The sequence below is a fragment of the Gossypium hirsutum genome, chromosome D09 (genome assembly GCF_007990345.1).
Source record: "Gossypium hirsutum isolate 1008001.06 chromosome D09, Gossypium_hirsutum_v2.1, whole genome shotgun sequence".
Taxonomy (NCBI): domain Eukaryota; kingdom Viridiplantae; phylum Streptophyta; class Magnoliopsida; order Malvales; family Malvaceae; genus Gossypium; species Gossypium hirsutum.
In genome coordinates this window covers 7,198,631-7,217,982 of record NC_053445.1, presented here as the reverse complement: position 1 = coordinate 7,217,982, position 19,352 = coordinate 7,198,631, and the positions used below count along the sequence as shown (strand labels likewise).

Genomic DNA, 19,352 nt, shown 5'->3' with positions numbered 1-19,352 from the left:
GGCAGGTAACTGAAAAAGGGCTTTCTGGAGTACAAGATATTAACTCTGTTTCAAGACAAGATAAAGTCTAGGTATCTCAGTTAAACCACTTAATAATCCTTGGAGTAACCCAATTTGTAGACTTACAGGATAAAATAGAAACTCTAAGACTAAGATTAGAAGATTTCTCATTAACTACAAACGCTCAAATACAGACCATAAATAATAGTATAGTGAACGTTAAAAGAAATATTGATAGAGTAGCCCAAACCACAGGATTACCAGCCCTTGTGTTAGCAATATCCGATATAGAAAATATAAAAAGAAGACTAGACACAATATATAGAGATACTCAGGCTTTAGTTAATAAACCTTCACCAACCACTACTGCAAGTGATATAAAAAAGGACACTATTTTAATACTAAGAGAATAATATACTCATAAAAATAAGCTAAACAACTTAATAAAAAATATTCATGTAATGCATATAACCCGTCTCTGTCACTAGATTAGGGTTACAAAGTATTGCTACAATTTTCGAATCCAATACACCATAAAACCATTCACATCTTGATTTAAATATCAATTATTCATGTACAATCATAATCAATAGCATATATACGAATACATGCCTTAAATCGAACTTACAAAACCCTAAAATCAATTTAGAAACAAGTAGGGACTTATTTGAAACAAAAAAGAAAAATATAAAAAAATAAAGATAAGGGTCACATGGCCGTGTGACAGAGCCCAGACCGTGTGGCTCTAAGACATCGTCGTGTGGTCAAACTGTGTACAGTTCGAAAATAGGGTCACACGAACAAGTCGCTAGGCCGTGTGTCTGATCATGTGCAATTTGAAATAGGGTCACACGACCGTGGGCAATTTGAAGTAGGGTCACACGGCTGTGTAACAACCTGATGTCGTGTGGAGAAACCTGCACCTAAAAATTAATAAGTCATACAATCGTGTGAAGAGGCCGTGTGTGGCACACGGGCGTACACACGGTCGTGTGACAACTCGTGTCTCAGGCCATGTGCACAATAAATAGCTTCCAAAACAAGGCAAAAATTTAACCATTTCTTAGGTACCAAGTCAAACCAATATCAACCATTTCCATACCTTCAAAACACATTTAATCATGCTTAAAACCTACCAAAACATTCAACCTAAGTGCCTAACCAATATACCCTCAATGGTATCACATTTCATACACCAAGCTAAAATCAAATTCAAAGATCACAAGCACTTACCTTATACATATGCCAAACATGCCATTTCAGCCATTACATTCACATGAAATTTTACCAAATTTCAACCACTTCAAAAAAGTATAAAACACATAACCAAATGCACTTATATATGGATATATACAAGCCAAAACAAAAGAAATATACACAAGTTTTCTTAAACCAAGTTTGAACAACATCATTTTAGCAAAAGGACCTAAAAGGTTCTAGTACATGACTAGTTCAACATCACATAATTAACTATAAAATACAAACATCACATAAGTATTCAAAACATATACACTCCTATTACATGTCACATATCCCAAAAGTAAACATATCAAAATCTACCAAAAGATAGCTAGATAGTGTGATTTTCAAGTTGATCCGATCTTTTGATTTCACAAAATGATATCTATAAAGAAATATGAAAACAACATGAGTAAGCTTGAACAGAGCTTTGTAAGTTCACAGGTTGAAACAAAAAAACTTACCGTATAAACATAACATGACATTTAATAACTTTGTTAATAGACATTAACCTTGTCAACCATAGTCATTGAACAAGTGAGTTTTAAAAAAATGAATTACACATTATGCTCAACCATAAAAGGGTATTAAATACCAAGTCACGATATAATATCAAAAAATAGGTAAACATTTATATAAATCATTAGCAAAATATTTAACCATTAAAAATCTACCCGATGAACGATATAAACAGATACAGATACACGGTTATCGACCCAAGACACGCCAAAGTACTCAACCAAGCCAATCGAACCAAGAACATGCCTGAGCACCAAGTGCTTAGCCCGTAGGCTAACATCCCTCCAAAAATACGCCTAGGACCAAGTGCCAAGCCCGTATGCTTTACATCTATCCCCAAAAACACGCCAGAATCATTTTATATATAACTCAGTAATCCACAACACATGCTAGACTTTGGTATATCCAGTGGATATAACAAGTCAAGAATTATCATCACATCACAAGTCAATCCTGTACACGTGCAAAATAACCTATTGACATGCCAATTGTATCTTATTCTATGTTCATCCGGGCTTGATACACATAATCACATAATACTTAACAGGTCAATTACATTTCTCATCTTGAATTCAATTGAGACAATTTAATACATATACATATTTTAACAAATTGCAAGTCACAATAATATTATAAGTTATACTAAAATTAAACATTTTGAACTTATTAGGGCTAAATTGCATAAATAGCAAAATTAGGGAGGAGTAGCAATTTTCTCTTTTCCATAATTTTCTATTGGTTCTTGATCTATAAAGTAGTTTATTTCGATTTATTAGCTTCAATTTCATATAATATTCAATTTAATGCATGTCTTCCTATTTACAATTTTTCACATTTTCCCCAAAATTTTACACTTTATTCAATTTGATATTTAAGACCAAAACAAGATTATTTTCACAATTAAACTTTATACCCATAGAACTGAATGCATAATCACCCCAAATCAGTTCTCACAAGTTGAAATTTCACAAGAAAAACATGTTATAATTATTTTATTTTCAATTAAATCCCCAAACTTAAAAAGTATACAAAATCACTTTACAAAATAACTCAAAATTGACTTACATGAAAGGAGAAATAACTTGGCCAAACTTACCTTAAACAACAATGGCATTTTTGATTGAACAAAACAAGAAATAAAAATGATATTGTTTCCGACACCATTGGAAAATGGGCTGCTAAAATTCAAGACTGGTTTAAGTAAGTTTTAAATAGACAACCTACTATTATAGAACCAGTACAAACCGATTAAACTTCGGTTAGTAGAAACTTTAACATTTACGATCCACCGCATAATGTTATAATGAACGATAAAAACAAACTTATAAAAGACGATCAAAATGTTTAAACCCTTTTTAGAACAGTCTAAATCTATATACGAGGGTTCTAGCAGCTATGGAACCCATACAGAAAAAGAAAATAATATATTTAAGAGAGTATTTAGTACCAAAAAGAAAATTGAAGAAATAAAACTAGTAGAAGTAATAGACTTAGAGAAAGATCTAGAAAACTTTAAACAAGCAAATCATAAACATTTTAACCCACATATTCTATATAGAAAAGGAAGATTTTGAGAAAAACCACAACTTATACAAAAACCAACAAAAACTTTTATAAAATGTGGAGATAATGAAACAGTTCTAATACCATTATTAAGAAAAGAATCCTGTAAAATGCTTCAAGAAAATAAAATGAATTATACTCATTTAGGATTAATAATAGTTGGGATATAGGGAATGACAAGACTAGACTTAAGAGCCCATGTGATAATGACCATATTTGGTGACTCAATAGAAGATAAATAGAAAAAGATTATAAGCTTTATTGATGTAGATATGAATAATAATATATGATTTTTTTATTGAGCTTTAGAGTTCCTTCTTAGAACAAAATATATTAATAATATAAAGCTAGGAATAATATCGTCTAGTAATAACACTTGGCTTTATTGGAAATTTAACAGCCCATTTTTAATGAAATCGGAACAGTGGTTTCAGGACCACAAATCTGATGTGAGAATATTTATTTTATTATTATTTTAATGTCTAAATTATGTTAGCAAGGTCGTATAAAAATTTCGTTAAATTTTTTTATCATTTGCATGTTTGATTGGATGAAAAGTATTAAATCGTAAAAGGTGCAAAATTTGAGTTCTATAAGTTAAAGGTACTAAATGGCTATGAAATTAAATGATTAAGGGATTTAAGTGGTAATTATACCATTTTTAAATTGAGTGGACAAATATGAGCATTAATTAAATGAGGTTGCGGTTAAAAACAAAAGGTTATAAAAGTAATTAAATGAAAACATCATAATTAAAATTATGTAAAAGATGTATCATCTTAAACCTTGGGTGATACCATTGAAATTGAAGAAAAAGAAAGAACATTTAGGGCTTTGAAGCATCTGATCATCTCTTCCTCTTGCATGTAAGCATTTTTCATCCTGTTTTTAATTATTTCTATGTTTTTGGAGTTGTTGTAACTCAATCTAGCTAGCCTAGGGACTAATTTGCAAAATTGTTAAAAGGTTAGGGTTTTGCCATGAATGTATTCATGTGATTTTTGATGTTTGATGGAAGAAAATGAATCTTTGTTGATAGATAAACAACTTTTGTAAAGTGAATTTTGTTGAAAATGTCAAATAGGGATTTATTTGTAAAATGTGTAAAATGCATGGTGAAAATTGTGAAAAAATAATGAATTTTATGAGTTGATATGGACCTATATGAAATTTGGCTAGCTTGTGTAGGGTTGAAATTGCATGAATTTCAAATTACGAGCTTAAGGACTAAATTAAAATGAAATTAAAATAATAGGGGAAAAGCGTAATTCTGCAAAAAAAAAAGAATTTGGATTGAATTGAATAGAATGGTTATTAAATAGATTGAATTCATTTATTTAGATCAAAATAGACCTCGTACAGCTTTAGATTGGGGTAAAGAAAAAGCTTCAAATTAGTTGACTCCGTTTCTACGCCTTTATCGTTGTTGTAAGTTCGTGTAATTATGTTATGTTTTAATGCTATCTTTTGAGATATATGTAAATTATGGATTGTTATGTAAATGATCGATGCAAATCCAACGATGTTACGACGTCTATCGAGCCATGTTTGAAACTTAGGAATTTGTAGGATACAAATGACATGTCATTAGAGTTTACATGTTTCAGGTGTTGGTCTTGAATGTCCTATCGATAGCTGAGGTCTGGCATGTGTTGCCGATATTTCATAGCTCGTGTGAGCATACCTATTTCACAGCTCGTGTGAGCAACTGTGTATATGACAGGAAAGATTATGATTCTATGATTAGCACACTTTGTGTGAGCTATCCCGCGTATCCAATGATATTCTAATGGTTCAACGGGCATGAATTTGAAGGGATATGATAAGTGTTCAATATGAACCAAGACATGTATGTATGAAATACATTGAAATGGTTAGCTTAATGGAAAACATGTTATTTTATGATGGAAAACATGTGGTTAGCCGTGTGCTAGACACGATCATGTGATTGATGAAGGCGTGGTCGTGCGCAAGGCACGGCCTGTGACGGTGTGAGTGTGGCCATGTGCGCCACACGAGCTAGGCCAAGTTGGGCGTGTGGGTTTAATCATTTTGAAAAGTTTTACTCTAGGCAATAAAGAAAAACAATAGTACGACATTTATTCAGAACCTATAATGAGATATGATCAAAACCTATAGAGAAATTATTAAAAAAAATATTTACATTTATTTAAAATTGTTTAAATAATACAATATCAATATGTGCATTGCACGGTACATAAATTAATATATTATAAATTAGAGGGTTCTTAAATTTTTAATGGGTTTATGTGTGGCAAGAAAATAAAGTAAAAATTTTGGAGGGGAAATTTGCAACATAAACTCCTCTGTATTCTTATATGAATTTTAATGGTGTTTTGTAAATTATTAGTCTTTCCAATTTTTTTATATTCAATAATTCAACTTATAATTTTACATAATAAACTTCTGTAAATTTTAAAACTGTTTTAAAAAATTTCTTTTAAGTTTATCACTATTTTTACACATTAAATACACTATTAAAATTGAATATAAATAATGCTACAATAAACTATTTAGTCGTCACAATATTTAAATTTAGTTAAAAATTCACATTCACTAATTAATAAACTATATATAAAAATAGAATTTTATACAATCTAGTATTGTAATATTTATATTTTAAAATAATTTCAAAATATTATTTATATGTTTTAAAAATTAAATTTGTATAATGTTATGTTTTAAATTAAAGAAATGTTACAAAATTTATGAAAAACTTTAAAAATATAATTAAATGTAATTTAATTTAATTTTCCTTCAGTTAATTGTAATAATTACCCAAATTGTTTGGCAGGCTTCTTCTGTAGCTAGGTTCCGGTCTTTATTAAGAAAAGAAAAACGGGAGAACTTATTATCAATATATATTTGGTATATTTTTAAAGAAATCAATATATATTTGGGCTAAAATATAGAAATATGCTGAAAAAAATAAAAATAAAAAATTGAGAGAAGATGTGCTGTTTTTTTTTAATTTACCAATTTATGTTATTTTTGAAAAGAGAAAGGAGGATGCGTCATACTAAAAATTGATAATTTAGTTTTTTTTGTTCAGATAGTTAAATGTTAGTACTTTTGTCCTTGAGTCTTTGATTCGATTATTCTCCTACTCACATTTTTATTTTTTATTTCATGTTGTTTTAAATTTTTTTTATTTTTAATTAAAAATTTTGACATATTAACTCTTTCATTAGATACTTAGATAATTGTGATTTCATCTTTGAGTCCTAAGTTTGATTCCTCTTATAAGCATTTTATTATGTATTTTTTATTTCATGTTGTTTCAAGTTTTTATTTTTAATTCATCGTTTTAATTAATAACTATTTTATTTATAAAATCAAATAATTATTGCAAATATCATATTTTTAGTAAATATAATTTTTATATGTGTAATCTTTATTTTTCAATCCATATCATTGTCGAAACCATTTTTTTGTTTGATTTGAAAAATGGGGATCGACTTTACAAAAAGAAATGGGAGTCGCCACCGATCTTTTATTGAGGTGTGATCGGATTACCTTGAAAATAATTTTAGGTCTACGAGTTTTGAGAAAATATGTTCGGGAGTCGGTTACGCACAAGGATGGGTTAGCACCCTCGTGACGACCAAAATTGGTACCGAGTTGATTGTTCAATGTCTTAGTGTCGAGCATTTGAAAAGATTTTAAAATACGATCCTTCCCTTTTTATTAATGTTAATTTTATAAAAGATGCGTGGATAAATCGATGCGGATACCAAAGACCTCCTTGTCTCAGAGTAATAAAGTGACACACCCAATACATTAGGGCACGGCATTTTTAGTCCTCGAGAATAAGTTTGTCTTTTGATTTTGAAAACTTGTGTGGTGAAGTTTAAAAAGAATATTCAATTGCTTTAAGTCAGATGAAAAATCGAAACTCAATATGTTAGGGCATAATTTCTCAAAATTCCGAGCATTGAATATCACCCTTATTATTATTTTTTTTAAATCTTCATTTTGAGAAAACGACATGCCACATCCAATACATTAGGACACAACGTATCGAATTCCCGATAATGAGTTTTTGGTTTACGTGTTTTGATTGAAGAAAATTTTCGATTATTTAGATTCAACAAGGAAAAATGGAACCCAATACATTAGGGCTCCATTCTCTCGAGGATTCCAAATTTCGAGTATCGTGTTATTTTGAAATGTTGATTTCTAAACTTAAGCCATATCAAACACAATCTTTTGAACGAATGGAGCGCGATGGAATAATAATGTTCAATACGAAGCAATAAGCTAAAGTATGTACTAATAATCATCAATAACCAATAAATACGAATAAATAATATAATACATATGTGGGCCATATTATCCAACACACATCATGCAAACACAAATATCAACATTCAAAAATCATAAGCATTAACAATCAACCCTAAAATACATACTAAAAGACAAGAGAAGGAATGATAATCAACAAATTACAAGCACAAAATTTTAAAATAAATTCATATGAATTCATAACAGATTCAAAATAAAGCTAATAAAACAGACACTATATAAATAATAGTTTTTAAATACATTTTTAGAAGAAAATCAAAATTTATAATCATACTAGTACACATATTAATTTAAATAAGTAATAGCTATAGAGCGAACAACTTGATATAAATAATATATATATATATATAATAATATTAATAAGTTGAAATAAATAAAATATATAATAAAGTAGGATTAAAAAATATATAAAACCTAAAATATATATAAAGTGATAAATTTAAATAATACCAATATATATTGAGTTTCAAAATAAGGATACATGATAAATTTAAAAAATAAGATATGTGATAAATTTATACTATTAATAATGATATATTATAGAATTTTAAACAAAGTAATAATACCTAAAATTTAAAAAACTTAAAAACATTAATATATATAAAACATGAAACAATATTAGATAAAAATTTAATTGTAAAATAACATTAGATTTAAAATAATGGTATTAAAAATAATGGAATATTAAATAATTAAATGAAACAAGACGCAACATTGGACCAAAATGAAACAAAAGCAAAATATGGCGCTCAATTGAAAAGAATAAAAAAACGATTTAAAAAAATATCAAAAATATATGGACCGATCGCGCAAATATCCCTCTCCATGCCAGGACGCGCGGATCTAGCCGCATCTGGGTCGGGTCCTCGGGTTGTTGCCTAAACGGCGTCGTTTGGATGCTAGGAACCCTAGCCCAGAACGGCGTCGTATGGTATTATTATTTAAACAAAATTTTCTAAAAAAAACATTAGCAGCCTTGTTTTTTTTAAAAAAAATTTCTTCTTGTTTCCTCTGCTAGGGTTTCAACCCTAGCCTTCAACGCCATTAGGGACTCCGTCGATCCTCGCCGCGATTACACCGTCAATGGTGGTCGAAGCTTCACCCCTAGGAGCTTTTTAGCTCCTCCTCGTGCGAATCCGAAGGCGTTACCAGGTAAGACTTCCTTTTTTTACCCTTCTTTATACACGATTAAAAAAATAAAAAAAGGAAGAAAACGGTAATGAAAAAACCAAATAAGAAAGAAAAGAAAAGATCACCTTCAAAACTCTTTTTTTCTGCTTTTGTATTTTTTTGTATGTGTGTAACCCTTAAAAACGTTAAAATGATGGCTTTATATAGCCGAAACTAAAATGAAAATTACAAAAGAAAAAATGTATATTGCTCCTTTTGTTATTTTTTCTTTTTTGCTGTCGATTTCTGCTTCTTTTGTGTTTGCTTGTCCTTCCTACAGGTACAGTGTGCAGAGACCGACGTGGTGGTACGGATGTGGCCGTACGGAGGTGCGCGTGGCTGGGGAGAACGGCGCTGGAGGTTGCTGTTGCGGCGCTCGTGCTAGAACTGCATGCCTAGGGTTTTCTGTTTTTTGATTTTTTTATTTTGGGCTGCATTATGGTTGGGCTAGGGGTATTAGGCTAATAGGGTTTAGTTTACTGGGCTGTGTTTATTTTGGTTTGTAATCTGGACATTTTGACTTTTAATTTTTGATTTGGTTTATTTATTTATGCTTTTGGGCCCGGGCAAATTGGGTCTATTACAATCATGAGTGTGGTAAATTGACATTTTATATATTTTTGCATGCACTACAGCAAAATAGACTTTTAGCAGCGTTTTTTTAGGCCTTTAGCGCCGCAAAAAGTGCCGCTATAGACAACGCCGCTAAGTTAAAGAACATGACCTTTAGCAGCGCTTTTTATCACAAACGACACTATAGAACAAACCTTTAGCGACGCTTCTTGCAAAAACGCCGCTAAAAACATAACATTTAAAAAAATTATTTTAATCAAATAATATTTATTTTTATGATAAATATTATATTATGTTTTATTTTTTAAATTTGAACTTTAAATATACTTTTAAGGATAAATAAAAAATATTATTTAAATTAAATTTTCTATAAAAATTTTAACTTTAAAATTAAATATAAAAATTAATGAATTTAGTTTTAGAATTTAAAATAATAAATTAATAACACAATTAAAATCCAAAAGTTAGAACTCAAGTTGTCATAAATATTTACGTAAAAATAAAAATTTAGAATCAAAACTAAAATAAATAATACCTATGAGAAATAGACTGACTAGTTGAACCTGCCTATGACTATACACATTGCAAGGTAATAAAAAATACAATGCATTTTTTTAATCAAGTAAATCTTGGTAATAAAAGATATAATACATTAACTTAATCAAGAAAATCTTGTAATGAACTCAAAGCTCTGATAAGAGTGGAATGATCGGTAAACCATAAACCTTAAAATAAACCGTAACATTCATAACAATATTTAAACCTTAAAATAAACCACAGGGCTTGCATTCCATTTGTAACATAACATTCGGCAAATGCTAATTCACAAGCTTGCATGAATAGTGGTTACTATCTTAACTTATTCTCTGCAATACCTCGTCACAGCTAGAAGGAACTCAACTTTCCTGTAAACCTACGAGTGATTAATTTTAAGAGTAAAAACAATTGAGCATGTCAGCTCTGATAAGAGTGGAATGATCGGTAAGCCATCAAGTTCAAGTTCAAATACAAATGTATTTTTATGGAAAGACGAATAAGAGTTTCAAATTGGACTCACCGATTCAATCCTGGCCATTTCAACCATATAACTCCAGGGCCTTTCCTGCAAAATTTATGTTAAAAGAATTATTAACACTAAAACAAATAGATATTCAGATGAATCACGTGTTACGAGACCCGGTTCCTCACAAAGTTAACATAAGTTTTATCACTTAAAAACGTAGTAAAAAAAACCACCAAGAGAAGCACACACTTGTTGCAGTTCAGCAGCTTTCATTAGGAGCATTAAATCCCCATACGAATGAGATGTTTGTACAACATTGAGAGCACTTGCCATAGCTTGACTAGTCTGTCGACAAACATACGACTTAATCAATAATCTAGAAAACCCAGCACTACATATTTTAAATCGTCTAATAAAATTTTTAATTTTTCAGTATTATTAAAGTAGAAATGAAATTATTCTAATAAAATGTTATTATATAGTACTGTTTCCCTAATTCCTCTAGCCACTTCTAATATTATTTGTGGTTAATGAGCTTCAATAGACAGTTTTTAACCCCCCTCCATTAGATTTAAATAAATTACTGATGAAGAAAAACTCTTCTAAAAAGAACACAATTTTTGTAAAAGATAGATTTGCTGACAAGTTGGGTCTGGTTAAATTGGAGGGGATTAAATCAGAAAAAAAGAAGAAGTTTATTTACCATAACATTCTAGTTTCATATTTATTCCTAGCTATCTTAAAAATTCAGAATATAACAGATGTGCAACAAATGATAAAAAATAAATTTACTATGCTGAACAATTGTATGAAATTCTCGCTTGTATAAACTCAAACATATCAAAGATATATGTAAGCAGTAATCAAAACTTACCCTCCAAACAAGATAAAACCTATAAGTATATAAGCTTCATTATATGTTACCTTGGTGGAGCGGACATGTTTCAAGGATGGCTCTAGTTGATGCTCAAGCTGCTCAAGCTCCTTTGAGTTCAATAGACCCAAGTCCTCACCAAGGAGATTCCTGTTGAATCAAAGGACCAAACCAGATTGCACATAAAATTTCTCTTATTCAAATACTTTTAGTAATTACAATCATGGAGTAAGTTGAGTATACAATTTTTAAGACACAATCTATTAAACAGTCTGGGGTGTGGACATATGCTGTAACTCGTGATCAAAGAAATTAAAGTCACTGGCCATAGTAGTTTCAACTCAAAAGTGTCGACATGATTATGTATTTGACATAGGCATTTCCAATGTTTTCCCTTTATACTTGGAACCCCAGAACATTATACAAAATATCTATGCTTTGAGATCTCCAATATGTATCACGGGTGAGCAAAACAAAATAAGAACCACTCTCAGTTCCATTGTATATGTGCTATTCTGCTTTATTCTTTATGGAACATCTTCTTACTGCCTAAGTTTCATGACTCTGCTGCAATATAACTACCTTTTCGATTATAGAACATATTATATAATAAATCAAGAAACCAAAAAAGGCAGTAATTGCAATTTGTAAAAATCAAATCAAGCAATTTTCAAGATTTAAGTTCACGATTACCATTAAGCCTTTTATCATTCAAGCATGTAAAAAAACCAGACCAATACTAAGCTAAACCAGATCAATACTAAGCTAAACATATATATATACATATACACACAAACCTCCAAAGCAGCATTGGCATCTCGAATAGCAGCATTGGGCTTTTTCATCTTAATGTAAACACTGGCTGAAAGGAGAAAAAAGAACACTAAGCAACTGAATCATTCTATCAAATATAAGAAAATAAAAATAAGTAAATAAATGGTAAGTTGTGATTATTTACCTTCAGAAATGGCATCCATGGCTTTGGCCTTAGCTGAATGCGAAGCATCACGGTTATCATCGGCAACCTCCACAGAAGGGTCTCCCATCTATGAGCATCAAAAACAACACAATGAGAAATAACTTAAAAGAAATTAAACCAAAAATTAATAGAAAGATAAGAAATTAATAGAAATTAATACCTTCGCAACATATAAAGACCCTCAGGCAAACGCTTTCCTTCCTTTATACAATCGTCTTTAACTTCTTAGCAAGCTCATATTTCCTTCCTTCAAATCTCCAACATACCTAAATTCCAAATAAATTTAGTTTTCCCCATTTTCCCTTTAATTGTTTTTTTAAAGTACTAAGAGAAAAGGAAACAAACCAAATGAGTGGTTGATCGAGTCAAACAGTCGATTTAACTGGCACCGGCAACAAATATAAGCTTGATTAGGTTGCAGTGGTATCCACTCACTGTTTCCACCACTGGTTCTGTAATGCCTTAAAAATTTTTACACTAAAATATTATTTTTGATATAATAAAATAAGGAAATAAAGCGACAAAAAGGGGAAATTTTGGAGTTATGTCAACATTGGTAAGTATATTATAACATATTAGTTCAAGAAAGGATTAAATCGCAGAAGTGAGAAAAGTTTTGTTGCCCAAGAGTAAATACTGAAAAAATTGAGGGGTTAAAGTGTAAATATGAAAAAGTTGAAGGACCAGTGGTGTAAATATTTTAAGGGTGGAATGATCTAGAAACTAAGGAAAATGAATGGATTAGGACCAAATTGAAAAAGGTGAAGAATTTTGAGGGACTAAATCGTAATTTTACCAAATTAAGTGATGACTCAAGGATGAAATTTTAAAGATTATAAAGGGAAAAATGGTCAATTAGAAGAGAGAGAAATCTAGAAGATAATGATGATATTGGAGATATTTTATATTAATTAATTAAATAAATATTAGTTTATTAGCATTTTAATTTGATTTTTAAATGATATTTTATTATTTTATTATTTATTTAGTATATATATAAGAAAAGGAAGATGAAGAAGCATGCAACCCACCATTTTTCCATACACCAACGTGAGAAAAAGAAAGAAAGTTTTGCTTTCTTTACAATTTGGTCCTTCCACCAAAAATTCACCATTTTCATCTAGAAATCAAAAGAATTTTCATAGCCACCAAGAGAGAAAATTGATAAGGAGACTATGGGGAGCTAGAATATCAAGTTAGATTCAAGAAATAAAAGGCTAGAGGAGAGAGAAAATCAAGTTAAAGATTGAAATCAATAGAGTAAGGTAAGAACATTAAGATTTCAATATATTTTTGAGTTTGATATTATTGAAAAAGTAGGGAATTGATGTTAATGTAGGGATTTATTATATAAGGTTCTATGTTCTTGATATGTTAGTGAAGGGAAACAAGAGGAATTGATAGAAAATATTGTAGAGAAAGGAAATGAGGGTGTTATAAATTTGATTATCAACATCATGCACTAAAACAGTTTTGGAAAGCTGTAGTAGATTAACTTTGAAAAATAACCATAAATTTTGGAAATTGAATTAGGGAGTGAATAAGATATGAAATGAAATATTAATGAGTCTATTTTTACATAAAAGAAGCATTTCAAGTAAAAGAGTTATATATATTGAGATATTTGAATTTTAGTGAGGCAGGGTCGGATTGATTTAGGAATCCCCTATTCTAACTTTGATAAATCATTATAAATTGTAAAAAAATAATTGTAATTTTTAATTTATATGATTAAATTTCTTAATGAGTCTAGTTTCAAGATAAATAAACGAAACTATCATCTGAATTTTTTACTAAGAGATATTTGATTTTTAGTGAAGAGAGGTCAGAAACATCAGGTAGTGAAACAGGGGAATTTTTAAAGAATAAACTGTACCAATTGGCTAAACTAAAAATTCTGAAAATTTTATGGTAAAAAGATATATGAGTCTAGTTTCAGGTAAAATTAATGGTGCATAATTTTGAGTTTTGTAGCTCCAGATGAAAATAATTTAGTGATACTGACTCGGATAGACAACTTTGAATATAGTTAAGGGTAGAGCTGTCGGATAGACAGCAAGTTAATAAGTAGTTTAAAGAGTTTTTAATTTAAAATTCTATATATTATAACTAATTTAAAGGGAATTTAAAGTATGCATCTAAATTTCATTTATATATTAGTTTAAAGAGTTATAAAATTCTATATATTATTAATTTAAAACTTTCAAATTTCATCTAAGTAGAAAATGTTATTTCTAAGAGTGTTAAGTACATTAAGGATGTGGAATGGAGTGGCGAATGAGGAAAAATATGTGTGAATATTTTGATAATATGAGTTTATTTTTAAAAATAGCTAATTTACATGTTTTAGGTTCAGCGATTAAATTGAATAAAAGTAAAATTTTTAGGGTAATTTTGTAAAAATGGAAAAAATGACGAAATTTCAAGAATTGAATAGTTTTATTATCTAAATTAATAAATTGAATGAAATTATTAATTTAGATCAAGATCGCGTGGAAAGTCGAGGGAAATAGAAAATTTCCAAAATGCCCCTGTATCATGGTATTTCTGCAATTTAGCCTAGTAAGTTTGTATTACTGTAATTCAAATCTAATTATTATTAATTATTGTGTTTTAATTGAAATACGTAGTAAATAAATGGAAATTGCTAGTGATATGATTTGAATTGTGAGCATGAGAAATTGTGAACTGAATGAAATGGAAATGAAGCATTGAATTGCATGGGTATGTATCGGGTCTCGTAGGCCCTATTTATTATGAATATAATATTTTAAGGATATATTGTGAAGAATTATAAAAGCATGTTAAAAAAATTTGAAAGTTTTAATTTAGATGAAATTTTATAACTCAGTTAAATACGTTTACAAGTGTATGTGTTCTAGTAATGCTTCATGCCCTATTCCAGTGTCGAATACGAGTAAGGAGTGTTACAGGTTCCATCTTCTTTTTCCTTTTCCTCTAGTCCTTTAGTCTTTTAGATGAATTTCTTTTTCACAAAAAATGATGTTTGTTAACCAGGAAAATGGAGATTTTAAAAGTTTTCAAAGAGGGAAAAGTAAATAACAGGGCTCAAAGAACAATAATATATTCAACATTGCGAGCTTTTAAATACAGACAAGTAGTGGCCAATTACCCTATTGAAGATGAATCCAGAACTTTTTTATTACAAAGATTGACAACTCTACCTCCGACTTCGCCAATGCTAAACCCTAATCCGGAAACACCTGATACTTTAATGATTCTTTTACTCATAAGCATATTGGAGAGCGTAAGATCTGACGAGGTCGCTCTTAACGCCATGGAGGCCGAATCGCAGCGCGTCGTTCTGGACTCTTCCAATTTCATGTCGAATGGCCTTTGGTGCCTCCATTTTCCTCTTCTTTTTTTCCTTTTGAATATAATCGCTTCTTGTTAAATTTTTCTTTTGGGATTTTTTTTTGTAATGTCGCAAGGAGGGAGGGAGGGAGGGAGAGAAAGCAAGAGAAACGGCGTGTTTGAAAAGTTAAGAGTTTTAGGGGGGAATTAGGGGTTTCACTGGGGGGAATTTGGGGATAAATGACGGGATTTTTTTAAAGTAAAATTATTCTTTTCGGCGTTTATTATAAAAACGCCACTATTTTTTACCTTTTGTGGCGTTTTTAAAAAAACGCCGCAAAAAATCATTTCATTTTGATTAAAACGACGTCGTTTTGCTATGCTATAAATCTCTTATTTTGTCTATTAAAAATTATTAGTTAAGTGTTTTTATAAAACATTTATTATTACTATTTTTTTATAAATTAGATTAAAAAAAACCAAGTTATTAAGTTAGAAAACAGATATCGTATATTTTAATAAGAAAACAAATGATTAAATGGCTGTAATTAATTGTTAAGTTAGAATTATCCAATATAAGCAATCAATCTCTCACATATCAAATTTCTATTAAAGATTAAGACGTTAATCATGATTTTATATTATTCTTTTCCGATCTAATCTCCATTTTATTATTAGAGATATTTCTTCTTAACTAAAATATATACTATTTTGCTAGATCTAATTAAATTTAAATATAAAATAATTTTTATTGTTTTTAAACAATGAAATGGGTGATTCGGGTAAAACGAGCTTGAAGTTGGAAAAGTTTTTAAAATATGTATTAATTTGTCTATGTTTAAAATTTTAATAAATGAAAAATATATATAATTAATATCTATTAAATTAATAATAATACGAGTGGTCTAAAATGGATTTGAGTTAGCTATATAAAATAAAGACAAATTTAGGTAAAAATTAAGACTCGTATTTCAAGTTAAGCTAGGCTTGAACAAATATAATGCATGTTAATAGAATACATAGGTCCGACAAAACGCAACCTATGATCTCTTCAAGTTAGGTTTTAGTTAAAATTAATTTTTAATAGAGTTAATTACACCATACATCCCTAAACTATAATTTTCATTTTAAATTGGTTCCCAAGTCTTTAAAATATTCTAATTACATCCTTAAACTAACGAGGTTATATCAATATCATCCCTCCATTACTAAAATCATTAATTTAATAGTTAAATGAGACGTCAAGCCTTAAGTGGCATAGTTTAAAATGAAAATTTTTAAAAAATATTGTAAAAATCTTATTAAAAAAAGGGATATCCCTGGAGCAGAATAAGAATGAAAATTAACCCTGTACTTATTAAAATGTTGTGAAACTATTTAATGTCAAATTCTTTGAAAATATTTAAAAACTTAGTATTACTGTTTTATTATTCCCTCAACAAATATAATGCAGTTTTAACAGTTTTAAATACACCGAAACGATTTTGAAGAACTAAATCTTCACACGTTTTTGAAGAACCAAATTAATATAATCTATTTTACAATTATATAAGAAATTAATTAATATATATTAGAAAACACTAGTTAATCTAAATCTTAAACCCTAAATCCTAAAACCCTAAAACCCAAAACCCTTAACACATAACCTCTAAACCTTAAACCCTAGCCTTTAAACCGTAAACCATAAATCATAACCCCTAAACCCATAATTCATAAACCTTAAAATAGTAACTCCTAAACCTTAAACTCTAAACCATATACCCTAAACCAAAAACCTTAAACTATAGTGATAATTAATTCAATATTTTAAAATTAATACTATCTCTTTTATGATTATATAAGAAATTATTTAATATGTAAATTAAAAAATACTCAGTAATATATCCAAAAAACTTTAAAATTATTTTAAATAATAGTATTTTAATTTTTCCATTTTTAGCAAATATTTTTCTATGTTTTTTATTTCAAATTATTTCTTCGTGTCATTATTTTTTTTGAAGATTTTGAATATTCAATTAAAAATAATTTGAATTTGAATTAATATAAATAAAAAATTAAATAATTTGAATTTTTTGCGGCGCTTTTTCAAAAACGCCGCTAAAATAGAGCATTAGCGGCACTTCTTCAAAAACGCCGCTAAAGCCTTAAGCATTAGCGGCCCTTCTTTAAAAACTCCGCGAAAGCCCCGAGCATTAGCGGCGCATTTTCAGAAACGCCGCTAAAGCCCTGAGCATTAGTGACACTTTTTTAAAAACGCCGCTAAAAATAGAGCATTAGCGGCGCTTCTTTAAAAACGCCGCTAAAGCCCCAAGCATTAGCGGCGCTTTTTTAAAAAACCGCTGCTAAATCCCCATGCATTAGCGGCGCTTTTTAAAAAACGCCACTAATGTCCCGAAAACTCAGAAAATGACGTCGTTGGGCTTAGGTTTTTTGCAAAGCTTTTTGGAAAACGCCGCTAATGCTCATTTTTAGCGGCGTTTTTTGGAAAGCGTCACTAATACTCGATCTTTAGCGGCGTTTTTTTAAAAGCACCGCTAATGATTGATTTTTAGTGGCGTTTTTTATCCAAACGCCACTAAAAACACCGCTAAAAGTCTATTTTGGTGTAGTGATGTGTATTTGAAATCATTATTTGAAATGTTTCACATATAAGCATAATGATATTTCAAATATAAAAATATTTGAAATATCATACCCACAATGTAGATGAAAAACAATTATATTTGAAATATTTTACATATTTGAAATAATTATTTGATTTTATAATAATAGAAATCACCATACCCCCATAATATAGGTGGAGAAAGTAAATATTTGGCATATAAATATTATATATAAAGAAAAATACATCTAAAGAATTAGTTGATGTTTTAAAAAATAATTACATATTTATTATTTTATTTTTATAAATAAAAGAGTTATTAATTTAAAAAAATTGAAACAAAATGAAATAAAAAAAATATATTAAAATACTTATAAGAGGAATTGAATTTAGACTCAAGGATGAAATCACAATTACCTAACCTTCTAACCAAAAAAGCTAATGTGTCAAAAATATTAATTAAAAATAAAAAAAACCTTAAACAAAATGAAATAAAAAAAATTATAAATGTGAGTAGGAGAGAAATCGAACCTGGACACAAAGAAAAAATACTAACATAATGCATCCTATAAGATGCATTTTCTTTACTTTCTCTAAAAACAACATAAATCGATAAATTAAAAAAAAAACGTTTTCTCAATTTCTTTTATTTTTAGCATATTTTTTTATAATTTAACCTATATATTTTATATATAATTAATATTATGGAATGGTAAAAATATAAGAGATGCTTTTGTTTGGTAAATATTTTTAGTATAAAATTTTACAAAATTTGAATATATGCTCCCTGAAGTAGCCAAGCCTCCAAATTTTTTAGGCAATGAGAAAAGAAATCATGACACATAATAAGCATAAAAACGATTGCATGTTCATTATTGTTAGGCTTTTTTACTTGAATATTATTAAAAAAATACCTAAATAGTATATTAGGGAGCTTATGTATCGAAATGGTACATTTATACAAGTGGAGGGTGGTGCATAGGTGACACCACCCTAAAAATCAGGCAAACTTGGCCAAGAAAAAAAATATTATTGTAATAGTGGTGCCACCTATCTGATAGGTGGCACCACATTTGTACTGGACTACGAACCTATTTGAAACTAGCTATACTTCGTGAAGTTTATAATCTCTTATGGAGTAAGGAAAATAGTGAGACAAAGTGTAGGTTCGCGAAAGTTGACTGGGAAG

At 29.2% G+C, this 19,352-nt stretch overlaps 1 protein-coding gene across 3 annotated transcripts; it reads right to left on the bottom strand.

The window, feature by feature from the left end:
- Nucleotides 1–9,980: 9,980 nt before the first annotated feature.
- Nucleotides 9,981–12,723, bottom strand: LOC107892324 (agamous-like MADS-box protein MADS2). 3 transcript variants are annotated; one of them, XM_016817376.2, is made up of 8 exons: nucleotides 12,592–12,723; nucleotides 12,407–12,512; nucleotides 12,226–12,313; nucleotides 12,065–12,129; nucleotides 11,318–11,417; nucleotides 10,643–10,738; nucleotides 10,448–10,492; nucleotides 9,981–10,303 (listed from the first exon to the last, which is right to left on the bottom strand). In XM_016817376.2, the coding sequence occupies exons 4-8, from the start codon at nucleotides 12,097–12,099 to the stop codon at nucleotides 10,250–10,252; spliced, it is 330 nt and encodes a 109-aa protein (XP_016672865.1). In that variant the 5' UTR covers nucleotides 12,100–12,129; nucleotides 12,226–12,313; nucleotides 12,407–12,512; nucleotides 12,592–12,723; the 3' UTR covers nucleotides 9,981–10,249. The 3 variants fall into 3 exon arrangements, with proteins under 3 accessions (XP_016672865.1, XP_016672866.1, XP_040957575.1); XM_016817377.2 differs by lacking the exon at nucleotides 10,643–10,738; XM_041101641.1 differs by lacking the exon at nucleotides 12,592–12,723 and having other exon boundaries at nucleotides 12,407–12,585.
- Nucleotides 12,724–19,352: the final 6,629 nt, after the last annotated feature.